The sequence below is a fragment of the Dermacentor andersoni genome, chromosome 5, assembly GCF_023375885.2.
Source record: "Dermacentor andersoni chromosome 5, qqDerAnde1_hic_scaffold, whole genome shotgun sequence".
NCBI classification, from domain to species: domain Eukaryota; kingdom Metazoa; phylum Arthropoda; class Arachnida; order Ixodida; family Ixodidae; genus Dermacentor; species Dermacentor andersoni.
In genome coordinates this window covers 164,800,084-164,823,580 of record NC_092818.1, presented here as the reverse complement: position 1 = coordinate 164,823,580, position 23,497 = coordinate 164,800,084, and the positions used below count along the sequence as shown (strand labels likewise).

General features: G+C 48.7%; 1 protein-coding gene across 3 annotated transcripts in view; it reads left to right on the top strand.

The window, feature by feature from the left end:
• The window catches only part of LOC126531570 (protein capicua homolog), a 121,506-nt gene that overhangs the window by 72,271 nt on the left and 25,738 nt on the right, over positions 1-23,497 (top strand). For 2 of the 3 annotated variants that reach the window (XM_055071252.2, XM_050179135.3), the window contains exons 14-19: positions 2,269-2,427; positions 8,448-8,603; positions 12,885-12,973; positions 18,153-18,874; positions 21,157-21,293; positions 22,880-23,041. In XM_055071252.2, coding sequence (XP_054927227.2) covers positions 2,269-2,427; positions 8,448-8,603; positions 12,885-12,973; positions 18,153-18,874; positions 21,157-21,293; positions 22,880-23,041 — 1,425 coding nt within the window. The remainder of the gene's footprint in view (positions 1-2,268; positions 2,428-8,447; positions 8,604-12,884; positions 12,974-18,152; positions 18,875-21,156; positions 21,294-22,879; positions 23,042-23,497) is intronic. The other variant, XM_055071253.2, reaches the window with a different exon arrangement.

Here is a 23,497-nt window from a genome sequence, read left to right as displayed (position 1 = left end):
CTGAAGAGACCACCGACGCTTTCACAAGAGTCAAGTCTGCCCTCGCCGACGCCATGCTGCTTAGACACCCAAAGCCAGTCGCGCCCACTGCTATCATGACCAACGCTTCAAACACCACCATTGGTGCCATTCTGCAGCAATTCATCGACAATGCCTGGCATCCACTCGCCTTTTTCTCCAAGAAACTGAAGCCTGCGCAGTCCCGCTACAGCGTGTTTCGCCGTGAATTACTCACCGTTTACCTGGCTATCAGACATTTTCGCCATTTCTTAGAAGGCCGTGCATTTATTGTCTACCACAAGTCCCTTGTGCACGCAATGAACCATTCGGCGCCCTGTTACTCGCCCCGCAAAAGTCTACACCTTTCCTACATCTCCGAGTTTACAGCAACGTTCCACCATATCAAGGGCACCGGCAACGTTCCAGCCGACATTCTGAGTCGCGTCAATGCCGTTTCCACATTGATGTCAGAACCTTTCATCAGCGAGGTCGGCTTATTCGCCAGTCAACAGTGTGACGACACCGAACTTCATACACTCTGGAATTTGTCAATGTACCTGTAATTGGAAGATGTCGTTGTGACCGCAGATGGTGCATCTGTCGTCTGCGACACTTCTACCGACACACCTAGACCATGCATTTCGGCATCCCTTCGCAGACGTCTATTCGAAACCGTGCACAACCTGTCGCACCCTGTCATACACGCGACACAGAAGCTCCTTTCCAGTCGTTTCATTTGGCCTCGGCTAAACACGCAAGTTTACGATTGGCTTCGCTGCTGTTTGTTGTGTCAACACTCTAAGACCCCGCATCACCCCATTCCACCTGCCAAGTCTTCTCTTCCACTGGATGCTTGTTTTGACACCGTACACCTGGACCTCGTCGGCTCTCTCGCATCTTCGAAAGGTTACTGCTACATACTGACATGCACCGACCGCTATACACGGTGGCCAGAAGCTACACCTATATCTGACATCTCAGCGCCCACTGTTGCAGCAGCTTTCGTGTCTACATGGATCGCACAATTCGGCTGCCCATCCACAGTAGTCACGGATCGTGGTCGGCAGTTTGACTCGGCACTCTTCAACGAGCTACTCAAACTACTCGGAATGACACGCTTTTGCACGACTGCTTACCACCTGCAGTCCAATGGACTAGTTGAACATTTTCACCGGCATCTCAAGGCCTCCCTTATGGCGCATAATTCTCCGGAGAAGTGGGTCCTGTATTTGCCCCTTGTCTTACTTGGCATCAGAGCCACACTCAACAGCAACCTAGGTTGCTCCTGTGCTGAGCTAGTCTACGGCACTCACCTACGCCTTCCATGCGATTTCTTTGTCGCCACCACCAAAACACCTATGCTATCACCTGCCGACTACGTTGCCGAACTGCAAGCTTTCTTCAACCAGATACGCCCCGTACCTACATGTTCGCAAGAAGCAAGGTCTCTGTACGTTTCTCCTACACTCACATCTGCTACCCACATTTTCGTGCGTAACTGTGCAGTGCGGAAGCCTTTGCAGCCACACTACTTCGGGCCATATTGTGTTCTCGAGCGTCGTCCAACGACTTTTGTCGTGAATGTCAACAGTCGCTCAGACACAATTGCCCTGGAATGTCTCAAATCCACTTACATTGAAGCACGTGTGCCATTGGCTCCACTAATATGCGACACAACCCTGTTGCATCCTTTAACGCCGCCTCCGTACGTGACACCCAAGACCAACGCCAAGACACGTTGCGTCACGTGGAGTTTCCATCGTTCATCGAATTTTCCTCCTCTCTAGAGAGGGAGCCCTCTGCAGCGGCAGCAGCGGCGGCGTCACATGAAAGTTATGTAGACGCGAGCGGCACGAGCGGCTGGCATGCTCCGGCACGTGCTAGCGTTCCGAAAGGGATTTAAAAGAATGCTACGCTAAGAGAAGGACTGCCGATCTTTCCTCTCCTGCGAGAGCCCGAGACTTTACGGGTCTACGTGGTCGCTCGTCGCCACAGAACAAAAGCAACCATAAAAATTTCAGTTCAACGAACTTCTGAGTAAATGGTGCAACCAGTCTATGGATGTTCCACATTCACGAACTATCTTGGGCTCGGCCAGAGGTGTGCTTTGGCAGCTAGACGAGTGTACTTGTGCACAACACTTGAAGGGTTAAGAACTGTTAGTCACTTAACTCTTTTAAGAAAATGTGCCACGTCATAGCGGTGGTTTCTCACAGCTGCATGAGTCTTCTGCGGCCCTGAGCCTTATCACTGTGCTCCTGCTTGCAGATGGTCGGGGCTCCCCATTGGCTATGCTAACCCCTCCCTCTGCTGCAACCGTGCCACTCGGCTTCAACAAAGCACTGGCTTCCTCTGGAGGCACTCCCCCCACCAGCTCACCTCTTGCTTCTTCACCAGCACGATCTCGTGTCTCACCATTTTTCACTGGTGAGTAACAACTTCCAGTGGGATTCTTCGTCTTTTTTCAAAGCATAGCCTGACTTTCAGATACTGCAGACTCCCTTTGAAGTGTACTCTGTGAAACTAGTATTTAGAATGGAAACAGCACTATCTATTGCGGTAAGACTAATTGATATGCACCAACTAGCCCAACAGCAAACTACAGTCGACTTTCATTGCAACGGACCTGGATAATTCGACAAAAAACATCCGTTTTATCCAAAGTTCGTAATGTCCAAAACGCCTCACTTTTGAAATTTTCGTTCTGATGTCTAACAGCCTTATTGCAAAAGTGAGTGACAAACTTCCAAAGTAACAAAACAAACAAAAAAGTTGCAGTTTCACCCGAAAGGCGAAGCATCGACTGCAATAGCAAAATAAGCAAGATAAGCATGGCAGTAGCAGTGAGCGAATTGACCTTCGCACTGTCTCTCGCTTGAACGCGAACTAAATAAACGTTGAAAACACAACACATACGAAGCTACCGGCACTGGGCGCACTTGTCCACATCGCAGATTACTTTGAAGATAAGGCGTCCACATGCACTTTGTCCACACTGCAGATCGCTTTCAAGATACAGCGCCTGTGGGGGTGAGCACTTTGTCCACATCGCAAATTGCTTTCAATATATGGCGCCCACGGAGGCAAGCACTTTGTCCACATCGCAGATCGCTTTCAAGATACGTCGGCCGTGCCATAAGCAGCAGCCACTGGAGTAGAACACCCCCTCTCTCGCCTCGAAGGCACCGGATTTCCGCCCCACCTTCCTCCCCTGCGCGCAATATTGAGCCGCGATTGTCGGCTGACCCTCGCGAGTCAGTTGTCAGCCCGTGTCGACACTGCAAAAGTACGTTTTATATGCTCAATTTTTTAAGAAATTGCCGCTAATTTCGTCCACTGTAGCAGATAGTCCGTTGTAGTGTTGTACGTTAAAAGCGAACTTTGTTGGATTAAAAAATAGGTAGAACAAACTAAGGCTGAAATATGGTCCGTTATATCCGAAAGTCTGTTGTATGCGGGTCTGTTGTAACGAGCGTAGACTGCATGTAAAACTGGTCACTCAATCTCTGAACAGGGTTGCTATTCTGGATGCTCTCAAATCCCATTTTGATAGTATATTAAAGGGGCCATGAAACACTTTTTGAACATAGTAAGAAAACGTTGACAATCTGTCATAGAGGCTGCTGTGAACATACGAGCCAAATATTGCTGCTCTGCATGCAGCAGAGGATTTACAACTCGTGTGAAAAACGGTAAAAGATAGCTTCCTTTCGCTTCCACAATGTCTTCATGCAGCGTCAAGGAAAGCAGCTGGACCCACCAAAGTTGTTGGTCGATTTCATGATTGCTAGTTAAATAAATTAAACATATACAGTCGCCGACTGATTTTTCGGACTCCAGAAATTCGGACATGCTCGATTATTTGGTCTGCTTCGCGGCACCACCATTCTCCCTATATATCATAATGTATAACAACTGCCGAAAGTTCGGACACCTTGCAACCTCTCGTCTGATTTTTCGGACGCTCCTTGAGCCAACTCGATCGAGAGCACCATGGACCGACTCTGACCGGTGCATGGTTCGACTTGCTGAAAGTCATTTTTGTTTTGAACGGAGCCTCCTTGCTGCCCCACAAAGTGGCGCTACTGCAAATCCCCGCTCATCATCATCGTTTCTGCCGGGTTTGTGGCCACAGCAGTTTCGGTCTCAGCTTAGTAAGCCATGCCAAGACAATCCAGCAGCTGATTTCTTTCTTTGTGCACGACGCTGCGAGTAGGCCACATTTTTCGTTTGTGCGACTGGTGTCCGTGTGATGGCGTGGTGGTGTTTGCTTTGTGCGATGTGTCGAGGTTGCGGTGATCCAACGCGGCATACGGAAACATCGCGTTAAGTGTCTAATGGCGCCGACAGTGCCCGCGCAGACTGCGCTGGGGAATGCCGGCAAGCGAGTGCCGGGAGGCCTAGGATTTGCCGCCTTCCGATGTGCTCTCTACCGACGCCGAAATTGTTCTGCCGAGACCTGCGCAGTGGTTGCATTGCGATCCAGGTGCTGACACTGCCGTAGCGACAGGCGCAACACTCGACAACAGCGAGATCACTCGTCAGGTTTCTGCTGCACCCCCGGACGATGACTCTGAGTTGGAAGATGACGGACCATGTGCCACGCTGCCGTCGCATGTGGAGCGTGTACAAGCAGTGACTGTGCTTTGTGGGGATGCGAGACTCTCACGCGTCTCCTGATATCTTGTTTTCCCGCATAGCTCCCATCTTCTGCAGTGCGGTTTCGCTGCGTGGCCTGGCGCCCGCGTCGGTCAGAGTGGTTGAAGCGCAGTGCGAGAGATGGCACGAGTGTTGCACCGCCTCGCTGCGGGGTTACTTGGGTGCGGTCAAGACAAGGCGCTATCTCTTTGGTTCGCGGACGGCGAGCAGCATGGACGTGCCGCGCGTGTGCCGATCCATGCTTCTGCAAGACCGTCTCGTGAGGCCTCATGTGAATGCGCCACCGTTCGCGTGACCGTACGCGCGAACGACCAGGCATTGGGATAAAGCATGGGGCGAACATATTCGCTCGCTATCCGGTCGCGGTGAGTCGGACTTCCTAGATTTGTCGCGCGCCCATCGGCATGTTTTGTGGATAGCAACTCAATAAATAAATAAATGCCCTTGTGATTGTTCACACTACTGTGTTGTCGTTCCTTTGTCCCAAGAGCATGAGTGTGAGAAGCCCACATCTGGCGCCCAACATGGGGCTCTTCGGGCATCGGACGATAGTTTTAACAGTTTTGCTTTGTTCGAGACCTTTGTTTGAACCGAAGCGTAGGCCTAGCGTGGATTTTGATCGCTAGCGTCGGCGGCGGGCTTTCTTGAGAGAGGCGACGGTGGCTGTAGTGTGTTTGAACTTGTCAACATGCTAAGCCTTTTCGCAAGTGTTTTTTTAATGACATTCGTTGGTACGAGAGCCACGTGGTCTGCATCCTGGGAGAGCGAGGCTTAGCACCCGCGGAGCATTGGCAAGCCTGAAGCGAGTGAGTACGGAAGCCTCGTGGGTGGTCCGAATTTCTTATGTAAATAGCTTCTTCTATCTCTTTGACTCTGATGAAGTCGCGGCTCTGGGAGCCGGGTGGCCGCGGGCCACGGGTGCCACTACGGGCTGACTGGTATTGCGGCCTGGCACCGGGCGCTCCGACACAGTCTGGGATGGTGGGCGCCGTCAACTCGGATGCTGTGTGCACCGAGCGGAGTAAGACTACCTCACAGAGCTGATGTCTCCTCGCGGCTGCCTGTTTTGCGCTCATTTTAGGTGTTGTTTTTGGATGGCGGTTGTTGTCAGGGTAGCGACGCTTTAGGCCTAAGGCTTTACGAAGCTGCCTGTCGCACGTGGAGGGACACAACCTGGTGGACCGTGGCGTTGAGGTGTTGCAATTTGCTTCCCTCATTCTATTTAGCCTCGGACGAATTGAAATTACTCGTTCGACTCAAGAAAGCGAGCTTCGTTCACATGAACTTAGCATCTGAGTAGCTGCCCGATCTTTTGCTAGCCGAGTTGAACATCGTACCAAGTGGGCGATGCACATGCAGACTTCCTCTCCCTTGCACTTCATTAGTGTTTGCCGAGTGCGTTGAGTGTACGCAGCGTGAGTGGAGTCACGCCTGGTTTGCTGTCACCTGCACTTCGTCTGCGCTGCTGCCCCGGACTGGGATCAAGCCACCCCGGGCAATGGTGATGCTGTAGCCGGTGCGGCGCAGCGACTTCGGCGGCCTCCTGTATCCAGCTCACAACCCTCGGCAACGGAGAAAAGAGCCAGCGGTCACCGTCAGCTACTACTTCTCTCGCCAGCAGACCGCGTCGGCGCGAGCAACGCTTGCTCGTTCCGACTACTGCGTCGCCGTTTCTGGAGTCCTAGCCTGGAATCGTGCCATCGAGTCTGCAATGCTGCTGCTGTGACCGGCGGACGCCAGCGGTGTACCCAAGGACAATGTCGGCTCGCATGCTATGGACAGCGTGTGGACATTTCCTCAGCACGGCCACTGTTGCATCTAATACCTTGTTCGCGAAGCACGCCTTGATGTTAGACCGTGTGACATGTTTCGCCGGAATATGTAGTGATTTAAGGTTGGGGGGATGTGGGGAGGCGCAACTCTCGCGCGTCCCCTAATATCTTGTTTTCCCGCATAGCTTCCGTCTCCTGCAGTGCGGCTTCGCCGCGTGGCCTGGCGCCCGCGGCGGTCTGAGGGTTTGAAGCGCAGTACGAGAGATGGCGTGAGTGTTGCGCTGTGGCGGGGTTACTTGGGCGCAAGGGAGAACACGCTTGCTCTTTGGCTGCGGGCCGAGGTACGACGCGGACGTCCCGCGTGTGCACTGATCCATGCTTCTGCGAGACCGTCTCGTGTGGCATCCATCGAACGCGCCACCGTTCGCGTGACCTTATGTGCGAACGACCAGGCGTTGGGATCCAGCATGGGGCGAACATATTCGCTCACTATCCAGTCGCGGTGAGTCGGACTTCCTAGATTTGTCGCGTGCCCATCGGCATGTTTTGTGGATAGCTATTCGGCTAGCAGGCATTGATCTATGAAAGGTGCAATAAATGCCCTTGTGATTGTTTGCATTACTGTGTTGTCGTTCCTTTGTCCCAAGAGCACGAAAGGAGAATCCCAAAGCTTTCAGCCGCCTCTAGTGACTGTACAACCCTCTCCGAGATTTAGGCTTATTTGATTGCGCGTAAACGGAACAGCATGCAACGGCACATTCACGATTTCTTCAGGCCTACTGCCAAGCCCGAATAAGTGCGTGAAAATAAAGGATTTTTTTTTTTCTGAATCTGCTTTTTCGGACACCTGTTTATTCGGACATTCCCGCAGTCCCTGTGAGGTCCGAATAAATGGTCGGCAATTGTACATGTCTACAATCTCAAAAACACAGAAAAATAATTTCGTCTTTGCATTGCCGGTCTACACATGACAATTGCGCCTAGCTGCGTCTGCCAAGCATGGCCTCTGAGATTGAAGCAGTGTGCTATGTAGTGTAGTCTATCGCGGCTGCCATTGAGTGCTGCAACAAGCTGTTTTACTGTATTTTTCCATATTTTGCTGTAGGCTGCCTGACTGGTCTCCTCGCTCCCACTCTCGCTCCGTACACGGAGCAGAGGAGAGGGGGAATATTCTTGGCTTCTCCCTGTGTAGCTTCCAGCGCACTAGTGGAGACGGCAGAGAGAAAAAGGCGCGCATTGGTGCGATAACTCCGCTAATACTTGAAGTATTCGAAAAAGTATTATGGCATGAGATGCATCAGATGGCGTCCTTTAGTAGTGATGCCATTCTCTGATTAGTTAGAAAAGTGTTTCAGGGCCCCTTTAATGGAGTGCTGACATGATATTTTCAACTCTTCATTTTTTTGGTATAAGTTAATGGTAATATCTCTAAAGCATAGAAATAGAATCAAGTGGAAGGTGTTGCTGCAAAATTGCGGCCCTTATCTCAGCCATTGTCATGCCATCATTACAGATAGACGAAAGTGCAGTCAATGCATCCGCTAAATTCTCATGGATGACCACTAGATCAACTAGGCTTAGCTGGTTTCAGGTTAGCGGAACACCAGTGATGTGGCCAACGACCATGCCGGTCACATCTCAAAACAAATTTACGGCAGAATGCAATGATAGTACAGCATTCTTTTGAACGACAATGGTTAGCTCTCAGTCAGGATTTGGTAATGCCTGCTGTATACACTGCAACTAATTTTTACTCTGTTGTAAATAAAGAAAAAAAAGCAGTTGGGCCCAAATACTAGCTCCTGTTTTTATTGTTAAAAGAAGTAGCATGCTTATTCGAGTTAAGCAAGCACAGTATTTTTTTAATGCAGCCCAAGACATGAAGAGTCATCTTGCATGGCTCTTGCCTAAATCATTGTGTTCTACATGTGCATAGCACGTGTTCTGATTCCTTTCTGTAACACAGCTTCTGTGCAGCTGTCTCAAACGGCAACCCTGCTTTAAATCGTATTGCAGGTGTCCTTTCCATGAAGTCTGGGAACTTGACGCCTACCGAGCCAAAGCTAGATTCAAGTCCCCGGTCACACCGTAGTTCTAAAGCTTTGGTTGCATCACCCGCTACACCCGGTGCAGAAGCTCGAATGCCCCCCAGTGACAACTTGACTGACGCAGGTGAGGGGGCACTGCTGCACCATGGTACACTTTACTAGAATTTGCGAACTGCTGAAGAGGTTTGCAAGATTGTATATTTTAATGTACGTACTCGAACCTCACGTGTACTTTTTTTTCAGATAAAATGTGTCCCCAAATAGCCTGCGCATTACAATTGTGTATGATACCAAAATCGTGTTCAAGGCATTGACAACAGCCTAATGCCAGAGCCGTCAGTTGCAGCGTCATTGCCATCACAAAATGGCAACAGAGCACGTTTTTGCTAAAATTGTTGGTTCATTTTAGGTCTTTTCTTTTTGGCTGCACCACCTGAACAAGTTCATGAGGTGCTGCACCCTATCATTCGTTTCAGCGGTGCAGCAATGGCACCCACTGAACCATAATTTCAAAAGGTGCAGGAACAGTGTGGGGCTGGCTAACAATATTGCTGCACCCCACTCTACCGCAGGTGTGGACTTGGTGTAGGCGTATAGGTGCAAAGCAGCAACACAGCAGATGCCCCCCGCACACGGGGTGCAAGCGCCCTTAAAACCATGCTTACGTGCATCTGATGTGTCTATGCAAGATTGGGGTGTATTTACACCTCAGAAGCCGATCATACCTGCAGTTTAAGACCGTCAAGCTTACGCACTTCATGTGCATTGGTCAGCTAAAACGCAATGCCTGCACCACAGATATCAAGCTGCACAATTTCCGAACTTCTCATGCACTACTGTTAACTGGTTCAGAGTGGTGCAGGCAAATCGAACCAACATTTCGTGCTCGACTACGATCTAAAGTGGTATCGTTGACAATAACTGTCGGAGATACAGTAAAATCTTGTTACTACAAACACCACATTAACGAACGTTTCAGTTTTACGATTTTTTTTTAAATCCCCACAAAATGCCTATATTTTCAATGTAAAAAACTTTCAGTTCTACGAATTTCAGATTACCAAGTATTTCAGAATAATGTACGCAATCACCAAGATGCTTCATTATTACGAAGTTCTGTTGAAGTTTTGGTACCAAATCCCTGAGGCTTACACCTATCATCATCTGCAGCAGCAGCAGACATGTGCTGGGGAACCCGTTTCAACGGGTACAGCCCCAGCAGCATCCGCATCAGCGTGAGCGTCGCATATGGTCATGTTCGTACTCTCCTACTACATCGTAGGCCTAGTGTCACCACGTTGATAGCGATAGGCAGGAGCTGCGAAGCATAGAGTTTCCTATAAAAATTACTAGCGGGAACTCTGGCGCTAGTGTCTACGGGAGCTGCACTGGGAGCGGTTGTACCAGCATGGGAATTATGGGAAGTCCATGGATTTGCCTAAACTTCGTTCTTTTGGCTTCAAACGGCTTTGTGACTTTGTGAATTCGTCATGTTCAACAGTGTATTGCGTAATAAATAATTAAATAAACATCATTAAAATTGTCCGACGACAGGATTTGAACACAGGAACTTTAGCACAGAAGCCTAATATTGAAACCATTAAGCCATGGACGCATGTATCGACAAGTGAATGAAACGCCCTTATGAATTTATCGCGGGCATGCCAGTGCCGTGAGACGCTTGGTGCATTTCGATTTGCCCACCTGGATAAGCTCAATCGTTGCAATTAATAGCAATTGTGCATGTTCCCGGCGTCTTCTGCACTTCTCAGAGCACAAATTGCGCTGAAATTTACGACAATGATATTGATACAGCGTATTATACAAAGCCACAAGAACGTTTGAATCCACAAGCACGAAGATCAGACAAATCCATGTACTTCCCATAATTCCCATGGTGGTACAACGACTGCAGCGCCAGAGTTCCCTTTAGTAATTTTTCTAGGAAACTCTATGCTGCGAAGTTATCGGTGATGTGATTGTGTTATGGTGGTGGCTTTGCTAAGAATGAGTTCTCATGGCCCCCACGTTAAAAAGAAGCGACGCCAGTTTTCGCTCAAAGAAAAATAGGGACATTTTGACGCAGCTGAATGCTGGAAGAAAGCAAGTCGACCTGTGCAGGGAGCGTGATATTCCCCCATCAACGATGGCAGTGATGCTCAAGGATCGGGAAAAGATCATGAAATAGCACTGGAGGGTCACAGCTGGCTCCCTCAAGAAAACGCATGCGGCTTGGCAACTACCAGAACGTCGACGCTGCCTTCCTCACGTGGTTTAAGGATGCCAGACAGAACAATGTGCCCTTGTCAGGCACAATTATTCAAGAGAAGGCGCTACAGTTCGCGGCTGCCTTGGACACCTCCGGTTTTGATGAAAGTGCCAGAAGGCTTTACTGCTTCCGGCAAAGGAATGGCATTGCGTGGCAGGTTGCTTGTGGCGAAGAAAGGAAGCAGACGCCGAGAGTGCGCTTGCCTGGCAGAACGAGTGCTTTCAAGAGATCGTGTCTTTCTCCCCAGATGACGTTTTCAATGCGATGAAACGGCATTTTTCTATCAGTTGTTGCCTGATAAAATAATGAACTTCAAAGGTGACAGGTGCCAGGGCGGAAAGAAATCACGTCTCTGCCTATCGGTTCTGTTCTGCTGCAGCACCACGGGCACGGAAAAACTCAAGCCGCTAGTTGTTGGCAAGTCTGCTAAGCCGCGCTGCTTAAAAATGTCTTGCTGCCTTGTGACTACCGTGCCAACAAAAAAGTGTTGATGACATGAGAATTGTCCACTCAGTGTCTGCTGCAGCTCGACGACACAATGAAGAAGAAAGACAGAAAAATTCTCCTCATTGTTGACAATTGCTCGACGCGTATAGTAAATGTGCGATTGAGCAATGTGCATTCATAATGGGAACAGTGCGAACAAGACGACGGCGGTGTGAAAGGACACAGGAAGAGCGCTGGTTCACAAAAAGCGCGGCCCGATGTACAAGAAATATACTGTATTAAAGTGGAAAGTTGGGCGAGTTGGTATACATTCATAATGGGGACAGCGCGAACAATATTTATTGAAGCATTGTGCAACTTGAATTTATGCCCCCGAATTGTACTTCTTCGCTCCAACCTTTGGACCAGGGCATCATCAGATGTGTGAAGGCCGCATTTCAGAACCGTCTTGAGCAGCGCCTCCAGACCAATATTCGGCTGAAGCTGCCCACGCAGGTAAGCATTCGTCAAGCTGCAGAAATGCTTACAGGGTCGTGGTGGAACGTGAAGGTAAGTACGATCAGCAACTGCTGGCGAAAGGCAGGCCTTTTAAAGGCTTCACCTACGCCACAAGACTGTGAGGACACAGAGGAGCTCAACCCAGAACTGTGAAATGAGCTTACCAAGAAGCTCCCCATCGACACCGCGATGACCTTCGATGATTACATTGACAGCGACAGCGCAGCGGCTACATCCGCGGAGCTCACCAACGAAAACATCGTGAATAAAGTGCGTGATCAAGAAGATTACAGTAGTGACGAAGGCGATGCCGACACTGGAACACACAAAGAGGAAGAGACTGTTTTCAGCTATGTTTTAGTTTTTCTCTAGAAAAGACTCGATCATTCCTGGGGCACTGTAAAGATGTCCCCGAAGATGTTCAGAGGAACGTTGAGGATGTGGAGGCGTTCGTCCTGCAGCGCTTACTGTCTATTCTCCAGAAGAAGATTACAGACTTCTTCAAGCAATAAATTGTAGTTAAACTGTGCCCAGCATTCTCGTTTATTATATACATATGGACACGCACATCTGCTGCAAAGGTACGTAATTTTCGTTGTTGTGTTACATCACTGACATTAAAATATTGGTTTTTCAGTACTACGATAATGCAAATTAACGAATTAAATTCGGCGGTCCCACGAAGTTCGTTGTAACGAGATTCTACTGCACTATCATGGTCTTTTGCGAGATTTTGCTCGACTCAGCACTGAATGCGTTGTCATCAACTATCTGTGTACAGTGCCAGGAAGGCTGTTGACCGCATACTTCAAGGCCAGTACAGAGACTGCGAAAGTGATACTGTTGCAGTATCTAAGATGATCGCTCGAGAATACCGCCTCTGTGTGCTTGATATCAGTGGCCGGAGAGTCGCATAAGGTAACGACGATGTGCCACTCTCATAATGAAAGCTTATTTTTAAAAAAACAATCCCATTTGCAAGGGAAAATTCTGCACGTCTTGTTTTTTGCACATCTTGTTGAGCATAGAACAAAATACACCAAGACCTTAGAATATTTTGCATCACGAGTAGGTCCTTTCCTTTCATTAGTGTATTGAAAGTGTTGTGTAAGTAAAACTGTACGACTTGAGCAGTACATTTCCTTTTTATTTTACCGAATGTGGAATTTCTTTTTTCTTTTTGGTATACAGACACCAAGGCACTCTGCAGGGGGCTTTCACCAGAAAGGTTGCTCAAGGCTGGCAAGACAAAGAAGCTTTTGGAGGCTGGTGATGTGACGGTGAGCATAGTTACTTTTCCTCATGCTTGCTGCTCTCTTCATTCAGTTTCCTGATTTCTCTCTCTGTGTCTCTTGTTCTATTACAGTCGAACCCGGTTATATCGAACTCACAAAAAAACGCCTATCAGTTCGATATAGAGCATAATTTGATATAAGCCTGCTAAATAATTGGATGTCATAAAAGCACATGTTTGCATGTTGCCCCTATTCTTAGCAATATTTACCTGAGTAAGGTTGACAGCTGCTTAGAGAAAGCCTTCAGTGATAGCGCTATCAAGATATTTTGTTATGTTGATGATTACCTGATTTTCTTCAACAGGGAAGAATTCGATTCCGCTGCTACCTCAGTAAGTGAGCAATTTAACTTTATGGAGGAGGATTAAAGTTTACCCAGGAATTTCCTGAGCTATGCGTAATTCAGTTTCTTGACATTTCCTTGGTCTTCGAACAAAATCATGTTTGTTGGCAGTACTCCCCAAGATCTTCGAAGCCGTTGCTAAACTTTCAATCCAAGCATTCCAAAGTAGTAAAAAACGGAATTGCCATGTCGTGCCTTAAGTCTTCTCTCACCAGATCCTGGACGTACAAAATGCGCGCCAGCTTTAATGCACAGGTCCGGCGCCTATTAGAAGCAGGTTATCCTAGGATAGCAGTGGCCACTGTGGCTGAGCGCCTAAAGAAGTCGGTTTCGAGGGGAACGGACGTGATTACACAAAGCAGTAATAGCAAAAAAAGGAGTAGTGGCTATTCTGTACATTTATTCAGTGTCGCACACGCTTAAAAAAGTTGCAAGTAGATATGATGTTAATGTTGCTTTCACTGCTCCCAATAAGCTAGGTAAGATATGCACTGCCGTACAGAGGAAAAAGGAGCAGGTAAAAGGCAAAAAAAGAACAGATATTTGTCCAGTGAACCACAATAAGAACAACAGTTTTACTGACTGTTGTATGGGTGTGGTTTATAAAATTTCCCTTAGCTGTGGCCAGTTCTACGTAGGGCAAACGGGACGGTGTATCAGTCAGAGGCTAATGGAACATAAAAGGTCGTTAACCGGTGGATCGCCTTCTAATCGTTCCCTACATTGCCAAGATTGTAACTGCATGCCAGAGTTAGATGAATGCGTGATATTGTACAGGCATAAGAATGAAGATATTGTTACGTGTGGAAAGACACAGACGAGAGATGCTATTTACACGCTATTTACACTGGAGCCAGGCAGCCAGGCTGACACTCGCTCGTGTCGAGGGCACCGACCAACTTCTTCGTCGTTCTCGCGGCGGCTCGTCTCTCGCGGAATCATATCGTAATATTACCCCCCGGCGGCAAAAGCACCGTCACGGTGCTGTTAAATATCCAAGGGGCATGGAGAGTTGTAGGGCTTGAGTCGGGCAACGTGGACAATGTCACTGGTTGTCACAGTGGAGGACGTCGTGGGCGTGGCTAGAACGATTTCATAGGTGACATCGGTCACTTTGCGTATCACGCGATATGGGCCTGTGTAACAGAAAAGCAGTTTTTCACAAAGGCCGACTTTACGCGATGGTGACCAAAGCAACACGAGGGCTTCGGGCACAAAATGGACATCACGGTGACGGAGGTCATAGCGTTGTTTCTGCTTGTCTTGAGACACTTGGAGACGAGCGCGCGCAAGTTGGCGAGCATGGTCAGCATGGGCGATTGCATCACGGGCATAATCGCTAGTCGAAGCTGTGGCGGACGGAAGCACAGTGTCCAGTGGTAGCGTCGGTTCGCGGCCATACAAGAGGTAAAACGGGGAAAAGCCAGCAGTTTCGAGACGGGAAGAGTTATATGCAAAGGTAATGTAAGGTAGAGCCAGGTCCCAGTCACGGTGGTTGTCTGAAATGTATTTGGATAGCATGTCTGTAAGGGTGCGGTTCAAACGCTCAGTGAGGCCGTTCGTATGGGGGTGGTAGGAGGTGGTAAATTTATGCTGTATTGAGCAGGCACGCATGATGTCGTCAATGACTTTGGCCAAAAAGGTGCGGCTGCGGTCTGTAAGCAATTGACGCGGAGCACCATGCATCAATATGATATCATGTAGCAGGAAGTCCGCAACATCAGTTGCACAACTGGTCGGAAGAGCACGGGTTACGGCGTAGCGGGTCGCGTAGTCCACCGCGACTGCAACCCACTTGTTTCCTGATGTATATTCCGGAAATGGGCCTAGAAGGTCCAAGCCGACACGATGGAAGGGCTCGGCAGGGATGTCGAGCGGCTGCAGGTAACCAGCGGGGAGCTGGGAAGGCTTCTTGCGTCGTTGGCAAAGTTCACAAGCGGCGACGTAACGTCGTACGGTACGGGCAAGGCCCGGCCAGAAAAAACGGCAACGTACACGGTCATAGGTTCGAGATACGCCGAGGTGTCCTGCCATTGGTGCGTCGTGAAGCTCTTCTAGAACGGTGGAGCGGAGGTGTTTAGGTACTGCAAGCAGGAACTCAGAGCCGTCTGGATGAAGGTTACGACGGTACAGAGTACCGTCGTGGAGGACGAAGAGGCGTAGAGTAGCATCGGCCGGAGAGTGTTCAAAACGGTCGATGAGTGCTCCGATGTAGGCGTCACGGCGTTGCTTGTCGGCGAAATGAAGCAGCTGGGATACCGAGAATACACAAGAAGCACTGGCAATATTGGAGGAGTCTGAGTCGTCAACAGGGTAACGCGACAAACTGTCAGCGTCTTGGTGCAGGCGGCCAGACTTGTACACCACGGAATATGAAAATTCCTGTAGCCTCAAAGCCCATCGACCAAGCCGGCCTGTAGGATCTTTTAGCGATGAGAACCAGCAAAGAGCGTAATGGTCAGTGACTACGGAAAAAGGGCGACCGTAAAGGTAAGGACGGAACTTTGCAACCGCCCAGACAACAGCAAGGCATTCGCGTTCCGTAATGGAATAGTTGCGCTCCGATGGTGCTAGGAGGCGGCTCGCATAAGCAATAACGCGATCCTGGCCACGCTGACGCTGGGCTAAGACGGCACCTACGCCATGACCGCTGGCATCTGTACGTAATTCTGTAGGGGCATCAGGGTCGAAGTGGGCGAGAATGGGTGGTGAGGTTAGAAGAGTGACGAGACGAGAGAAGGCGGCGGCTTCTGCAGTACCCCACGAGAATTGTACGCCTTTCTTCAAAAGATTAGTTAGGGGCCTAGCAATTGTCGCAAAATCTGGAACAAAACGACGAAAGTACGAGCACAGCCCTACAAAACTTCGAACGTCTGCGGCTGTCTTCGGAACCGGAAACTCTCGGACAGCGCGAGTTTTGTCGGGGTCAGGCTGTACTCCGGAAGCATCAACTAGATGGCCCAGAAGAGTAATTTGTTGGTGGCCAAAACGACATTTGGATGAGTTAAGTTGCAGCTTCGCCTTTCGAAATACATCAAGTATAGTTGTGAGACGCTCAAGGTGTTGTGTCGAACGTTGGCGAGAAGATGATGACGTCGTCGAGGTAGCGGAGGCATGTGGACCATTTGAAACCTTGGAGCAAGGAGTCCATCATACGCTCAAAGGTGGCAGGGGCGTTGCATAATCCAAACGGCATTACTTTAAATAGGTATAGGCCATGAGGTGTGATGAACGCGGTTTTTTCTTTGTCCATATCGTCAACAGCAATCTGCCAATATCCCGAGCGAAGATCAATAGACGAGAAATATCTGGAACCGTGCAGGCCATCAAGGGCGTCGTCTATACGTGGGAGCGGGTAGACGTCCTTTTTTGTAATGCTGTTCAGGTGACGGTAATCAACACAGAAGCGCCACGTGCCGTCCTTCTTAACCAACACCACAGGTGACGCCCAGGGACTCGATGAAGGCTCAATGATGTTTTTATCGAGCATTTTGTTCACTTCATCTTGAATTACTCGGCGTTCCGACACAGAAACTTGATATGGTCGTCGGTGAATAGGCACAGCATCGCCAGTAAGAATGCGATGCTTGACCGCGAGCGTCTGGCCTAAAGGGCGATCGTCAAAGTCGAAAATATCGCGGTAGGACGATAATACTTCGCAAAGGTCTTCAGCCTGCATAGAGGACAGGTCAGTCGCAACCATTTTCTTTATGTTGGGATCGACGCCCGAGGCTGGCGCGATGGGCATGCTAAGGTCGCGAGAACCATCGGTCGATAACGCTGCCACGTATTGGTCGCCGAGACAATCAATGGTGGCAAGGCAAATACCTTGCGGTAGAATTTGCTTTGCCAATCCAAAGTTACTGACAGGCATGCGAGTGTGGTTCGCAGTAATAGTAACTATACTGTGAGGCACGGTGACGTCATACTGTATTGGGATGTCGGGCAGAGGAGTGACGAGGTACTCGCCATCAGGAACTGGTGGAAAAGACAACGGTTCAATGTAGGCTATGGACTTTGGCGGCAGGCGAAGAAAGCCGGTGGAGCGTAAGCGCCAGTGGGGTGCGTCAGAAGGTTCTGCGAGCATCGGCAACTCGAGACGAAGGGTACTGGAAGAGCAGTCAATTAGGGCAGAATGGGCGGAGAGAAAATCGAGGCCGAGAATAAGGTCGTGGGGGCAATGAGCAATTACGGTGAAAAGTACAGGAGTGTGGCGGCCGGCGATGCTGACACGTGCCGTACACATGCCGATGATGTACGCATATTATGGTAGAGGCATGGCATATCTTTAATGGTGGAAGTGCGTGAGTGAGTCAGCCTTCAATTACTTTACATGGAAGAGGTTAAGTGCCTTAAGAGCTATCTTTCACGTAGACCAGCACATGTACCCGACTGACACGTGGCATTCCTGAGCTTGCGCAGATGAGTTTTGTGTCTTCTTTCTTTTTTCGCCTCAGTGCTCCCTTCAGTTGATAGTCGGCATTCGTGTTGTCCACTTCTCTACTATTGTGTCCGGCCTGCACGCCTCACCTCTTTTTTGCATAAGGTATCCACTAAAGTCTTCATGAAAGCAAGATACAGAAAACAGGAAACAAACAAAAAGGAATGTTGACTGACTGCAAAAGTTGGGGTCCTGGCTGCTAGTTGATAGCCTGCGTTCGTGTTGTCAACTTCTCTACACTTTTGTCCTGTTTGCACGCCTCGCATCTTTTTTGCATACTGAATGCCACATTCTCTGTGTGAGCCATACCACCCCAGTGATCCTTTATATTTAACATGGTTTAGAGAGGCGAAATTAATACTGTCCTGCCCTTTTTGCAGCATACATCCAGCCCTCGCGAAGGTCCTCCGACTGGTTCCAGCCTACTTCGACCCAGCTTGGATGAGCAGCAGTGGCGGCTACCCCAGGTGCCACTTGAGCCGATTTACTCTTCCTCTGCCTCATCCTTGGTGGTTGAAGCAGCAGCTCCACAAGAAGGGAGCCCTAAGCAGCAGCCATTTGTGCTTGCACCAACACCAGCTCAACTGGGCCGTGCACCGGGTCAACTGCACCAGCGCAAGAGCAGTGGTGCTGCATCATCCTCTCAGTCCTCTTCACCGTCCGAGCCATCCTGCCTTACAGATCTCAGTGACAACACTAGTCAGTTGCAGCCGCTGTGCCCACCAATGGTGAGTGCCACGGCTGAGGAGGGCCGTGTCAACCGGGAAGACGGTGCTGCTCCCAGGGAAGACAGTGCCACGCCAGCGAAAGAAAGTCAGTCGCAGCAGCAACAGCAACAGCAACAGCAACAGCAGCAGCAGCAGCAGCAGCAACAGCAGCAGCAGCAGCAGCAGCAGCAGCAGCAGCAACAGCAGCAGCAGCAACAGCAACAGCAACAGCAACAGCAACAGCAACAACAACAACAACAGCAACAACAGCTGCAGCAGCAGCAGCAGTCCGCAAAGGAACCTCTGCCACCACCACCTGTGGCCAATGCGGGACCACCTGCCAAGGAGGCCAAGAAATCGGTGCTCAAACGAACTGTCAACGATGGAATGGACAAGTGCGTAGAAGTTTTTATTTTTGCCAGGGTTGTATTTGACGAGTTCACCCTCTTTGATAAATTTCAAATGCAATAGCATTTCTTGCAGCCAGTGTACACCGGTCTTGCACCCATCCTCCAACCTCACGACCTCGTACTCATCACCAAGTTGGCAACTCTCGTTGAGAAAGTTCAGACGATAGCGTGGGTCCGCTTAGATTCCGCGTGTGACGCCCCAGTAGCATGGGCCAGCTATCCGTTTCGAGACGCACTGGTGGCGCACGCTGGAGAGCAAACCCCAGTTTGACAGCAGACTCCGAGACGACGACTCCCGAATCCAAAACCACATGCACACAATATCCAAGTGACAGTGACATATGATGCGACAGGCAGACGCTGTCACGTCGTGTCATGAAGAAACCACATGGACGCAACACCGTGAAAAAAAGTAGCGACAAATTTTCATTGTAGTCTGAATAAGTACAGCTGTGCACACGTAAAGAAACTGCAAATGTACCAGGAGGCCAATGTTATAACCAAGATGTAGTGAGGCTAGCTTTAATATGCTGCCATCGGTAGTGGAAATGCATTTAATGTCACCAGGCCGCCAGCGAGAAAGGCCATGGCACCATCTGGTAAGTTTCTCAAAACACTTGCATAGTCTGCGGTGGTGTCTGAGGCTTAAAAGCATCAAAACAAACAATTGATTTCAATAATAATGTCAAGACAACGCCAATACTTTGGCCTCAGCTTGAGAAGAGACGAAGTGATGGCTGCTTTTAGTATTTAGTTTTTCAGAGCAAGTTGCAAGAGCAAATTCAGATCAAAGCGGGCTGACTGGTTGCTGCCATGTTGTTGCACAATCACACTGTCCCTGGCAGAAGCCAATGCGTGGACTTCCGGGTGACAACCAGAAATTTTCTGGTTGGCCAAAAGCCGGCAATACGACAAGCAACAGCGACTGATCACCCTCAGCAATGGCATAACCTATCGCTTGGCACCATCATTTGTCCTCGTTGGTTGAAAATTGTGTGCATGTCATTGTAGGTTAAGCCTTCGTGATCATGACTGGCAAATGTAACATGTTCCCACGGCCTCAATAAACGAGATATAGGTACATAGACTTAAGCACGACAGTGAGCAAGAGCTTGTAAAAAGAAATTTCTGTGCTGCTCGAGTTGCAAGAAATGCTGAACTTACTTTTTCCATGAAAATATCTGAATAATGGCACTTTGAAGACAAACTGACTCCAGAGATGAACCAGTTTCTGTTTTTGCAAGAAAAAAAAAAAACATGTTTCTTAGATTTGTCAACATCTGGCTTATGTGTCAATGTTTTGTGCAAATGTTTGAACTGTTCGAACTATTCATTTTGATTTCACTTCGATTTTTCCTTGAACTAAGAAATCTATATTTGCAGAAGCCTACCGAAAAAGTATTTCATCTTTGCACTTCCGGTCTACATACAACAGTTGCACGTAGCAACATGTGCTGCGCCTGGCCTCAGATTGTACTGGCGTGCTGCGTAGCATAGATTCTGCAGCCTCTGGCTGCTGACAACCACATGCTCTTATTGGCATCTATAGGTAATGTAGCTCCAGGTGTGTGGCAACACAAGGCAGTGCGAGGGCCATTCTCATTTTGAGAAAGCAGTGTGCATGCCTGAACTGGAAATAGCGTCGTATGCGCAACTTCTGAGGGTGGGCCTTGCCCCCTTGCCATCCCCCCTGTATAGCTTCCTGCGTGCTAGTGGAGATGAAAGGATAGAGAAAGGTGCACATCAGTGAAATAGCTACCTCTAACTCCGCTTATACCTGCCGTGATTGCTTAGTGGCTATGGTTTTTGGCTGCTAAGCACAAGGTTGTGGGATCGAATCCTGGCCATGGCGGCCGCATTTCGATGGGGGTGAAATGCAAAAACACCCGTGTACTTTGATTTAGGTGCACGTTAAAGAACTCCAGGTGGTCCAAATTTCCGGAGTCCCCCACTGCGGCATGTCTCATAACCAGATCGTGGTTTTGTCACGTGAAACCCCATAGTTTAAATTCATTTTTTAACTTCGCTTATGCTTGAAAGATTCGAAAACATTTTGCAGCAGGAAATTTGTGAGGTGAAGTCCTTTAATAGTGAGGCCATTTTATGATATAGTTAGAAAAGTATTTCAGGGCCTCCTTATGGGGCTTTAGCAAGATTGATAGAGGAATTATTTACTATATGCTCATTTTGTCTCACCAGCCCTTGTTAAGCATTCCCACTACCATCAGTGCTTTACCCTCTCCTTTCTGCATGTGTTACACCAACAGGGTGTTGGAAGAAGTAAACTTCAAGGCCCAGTTTGCCAAGCTGCCTGAATACAAGCCAGAGGAATCGCCTTCTGGAGCAGCATCTCTGCCCTCATCGCCATTTGTGCAGACCTACAGGAAGCGGCCAAAGCCCTCAGGTGAGGACATGTCGCGAGATAGATGTGAGCATGTTACTCCTGCCCTGCAGATTTGTGTGCTTTTGCACATGAAAATTCTGAGCAGATTCTCTGTAGTAACTGCGCTGTTCCGTTGCTCAGCTTGAGGTCATGGGTTTAAGTTAAAATTTGAAGGGGGCAGAATGCAAAAAACTTGTAGGCTGAGGAGCATTGGGTGCACATTAAAGATCTCCAAATGGCTGAAATTAATTACTAGAAGCCATCCATTATTGCGTCCCTTGTAGCAGGAGTATTGCATTAGGACGTTACACTGTGGCAATCAGTCATAAATAATTTCTTGAGTGGTTTATTTGTTTCTGCACTCACTGCTAATGAGACCTCATCATTAGGTAACTGTGCTATTCTGATGTTAATGAAGATCAAATGCTGGATCTTTGCACGTGGCGTGCTGCAGTTTTATTAATGACCTCTTCTGTCAAACGACTGAATGTTTTGGTACCTCAGCATCAGATCATTGTGTTTGTCTTAATCTTTAAGGGGCCCCGAACCACTTTTCATCAAAGTGGAGAAAGGCATTTGAAGTGAAAATAGGGTAGTTCAAAAATACTTCGCAGCAAAAAGTACTTTAATGAGTTCATCAGAAGCAGAGTTGGCAATCAAACATGGCCTCCGCTACACTCCCGTTACTTTTTCAGTGCCTTGCACTGTGAAGGCTATGGCACAGTGGGGTGTGCCCACAACGCTCCGCCTTCTAAATGTCACCATGACCAATTTAATTTTGGATGTTAACATAGACACCATGACTTCTGCCTTTGGTGCCTACAATGCGCTAAATATAAGCTAAATGTAGTTGTCCTCAGCGAGCCACAGTGCACTTGGCCACAGGACTCATGGCTGCACCCCACAGCGGCCGTGGTATCTATGCCATGTAACCAACCGCAGTTAGATGTCAGCTGTTGGCCAATAGCAGCTGTTCAAAAAGGGGAATGGCGCAATAGTGTGTCCAATGACGAAATAGTGCGTCTAGAAGAGAGTGAGGACGGAGCCTTCTGCTGAAAAGAGAGCATTTGAGAGAAAGGTGACTTCGCGATCCGCTTGCGAGCTCCACGCACTTGGCTGAGATGTTCATAGCAGCGTATTGTTAGTGCATTTGGACAGGAACGTGCACGCAAGAGAGAGACGAAGAGGAAGTGCTATACTGTTTCCTGGAGCTGCGACCTTTGTACCAGCCTGCATGATTAGCTTCTCCTTATGTAACTTTTCCCCATGTAAATAGTTGTAAATACATTTGTGCATCGGGCTTCCTCTTCGTAGCGGACTACCCACGGACTATGTTATTTCTCCAAGCCCGAGGACTGGTTCAGGGCATCTGCTGGATCCCCGTTCTTGTAGGGCTGCATCTGCACAATTGCATCACCGGCAAAGTTCTTCTGCAGTTGTATGTTTTAGACACTGAGAAATCTTTCTAAGCCAGTGGCACGCAAGATTGTGCCACTTGTTCCTATTTATTTCATTGATAGTGCCTGTTGCAAAGTGAGCCACACAGAACCAAAATTATGTGCCACAATGACATAGTGTGCAATGACAAAACTGGCCCGAAAATGCAGATATGGCCGAGGACAACGGTGATCCGACTGGGTCCAAGTGTGCTTCTGGGTCGTCCCCAGTGGGCACACCCCGCACTCCCCAGACTGCAGGCCCAAAGCTGGAAGGCACCAAGTTTTTTGGACCCAGCTTCAGCCTTGACGTTCTGGCAGACACTCGAAATGGTTCGTATAGAAAGGTTTTGCTAATTGCCAGACTCTTAATTGCATTTGAATTTTTAGCTACAGCAGAGAAGTGGCAGGTGCAGGTTGTCATGTTCACCTGCACTTCATCCAGAGGTGTGAACGTTGAGTGAACATGAGTTAGTGTACACAATTCTCAGTGGATGTGAATGTGGATTTGAGTGAAATGCCAGTGAGCTCAAGTTGTTGGCCACAAGTTGCTTATTGGAATGTTATGCATTCCAATTGTAATTGACACTGGGGGCCATATTTTCCATACCAATATTCCAAGTTGATACCATGTTTATCACAGTGGCAGTGCGCCTGTACTATGTTTACATCTTGTACTATCTGTACTATGTTTACAGTGCCATTTTGATCACTCACAAAGGCCTTTTCTAAGTAACAGTGACACTTGATACATCTTAAAGCTATACTCTATGACATAGTATGGATTAA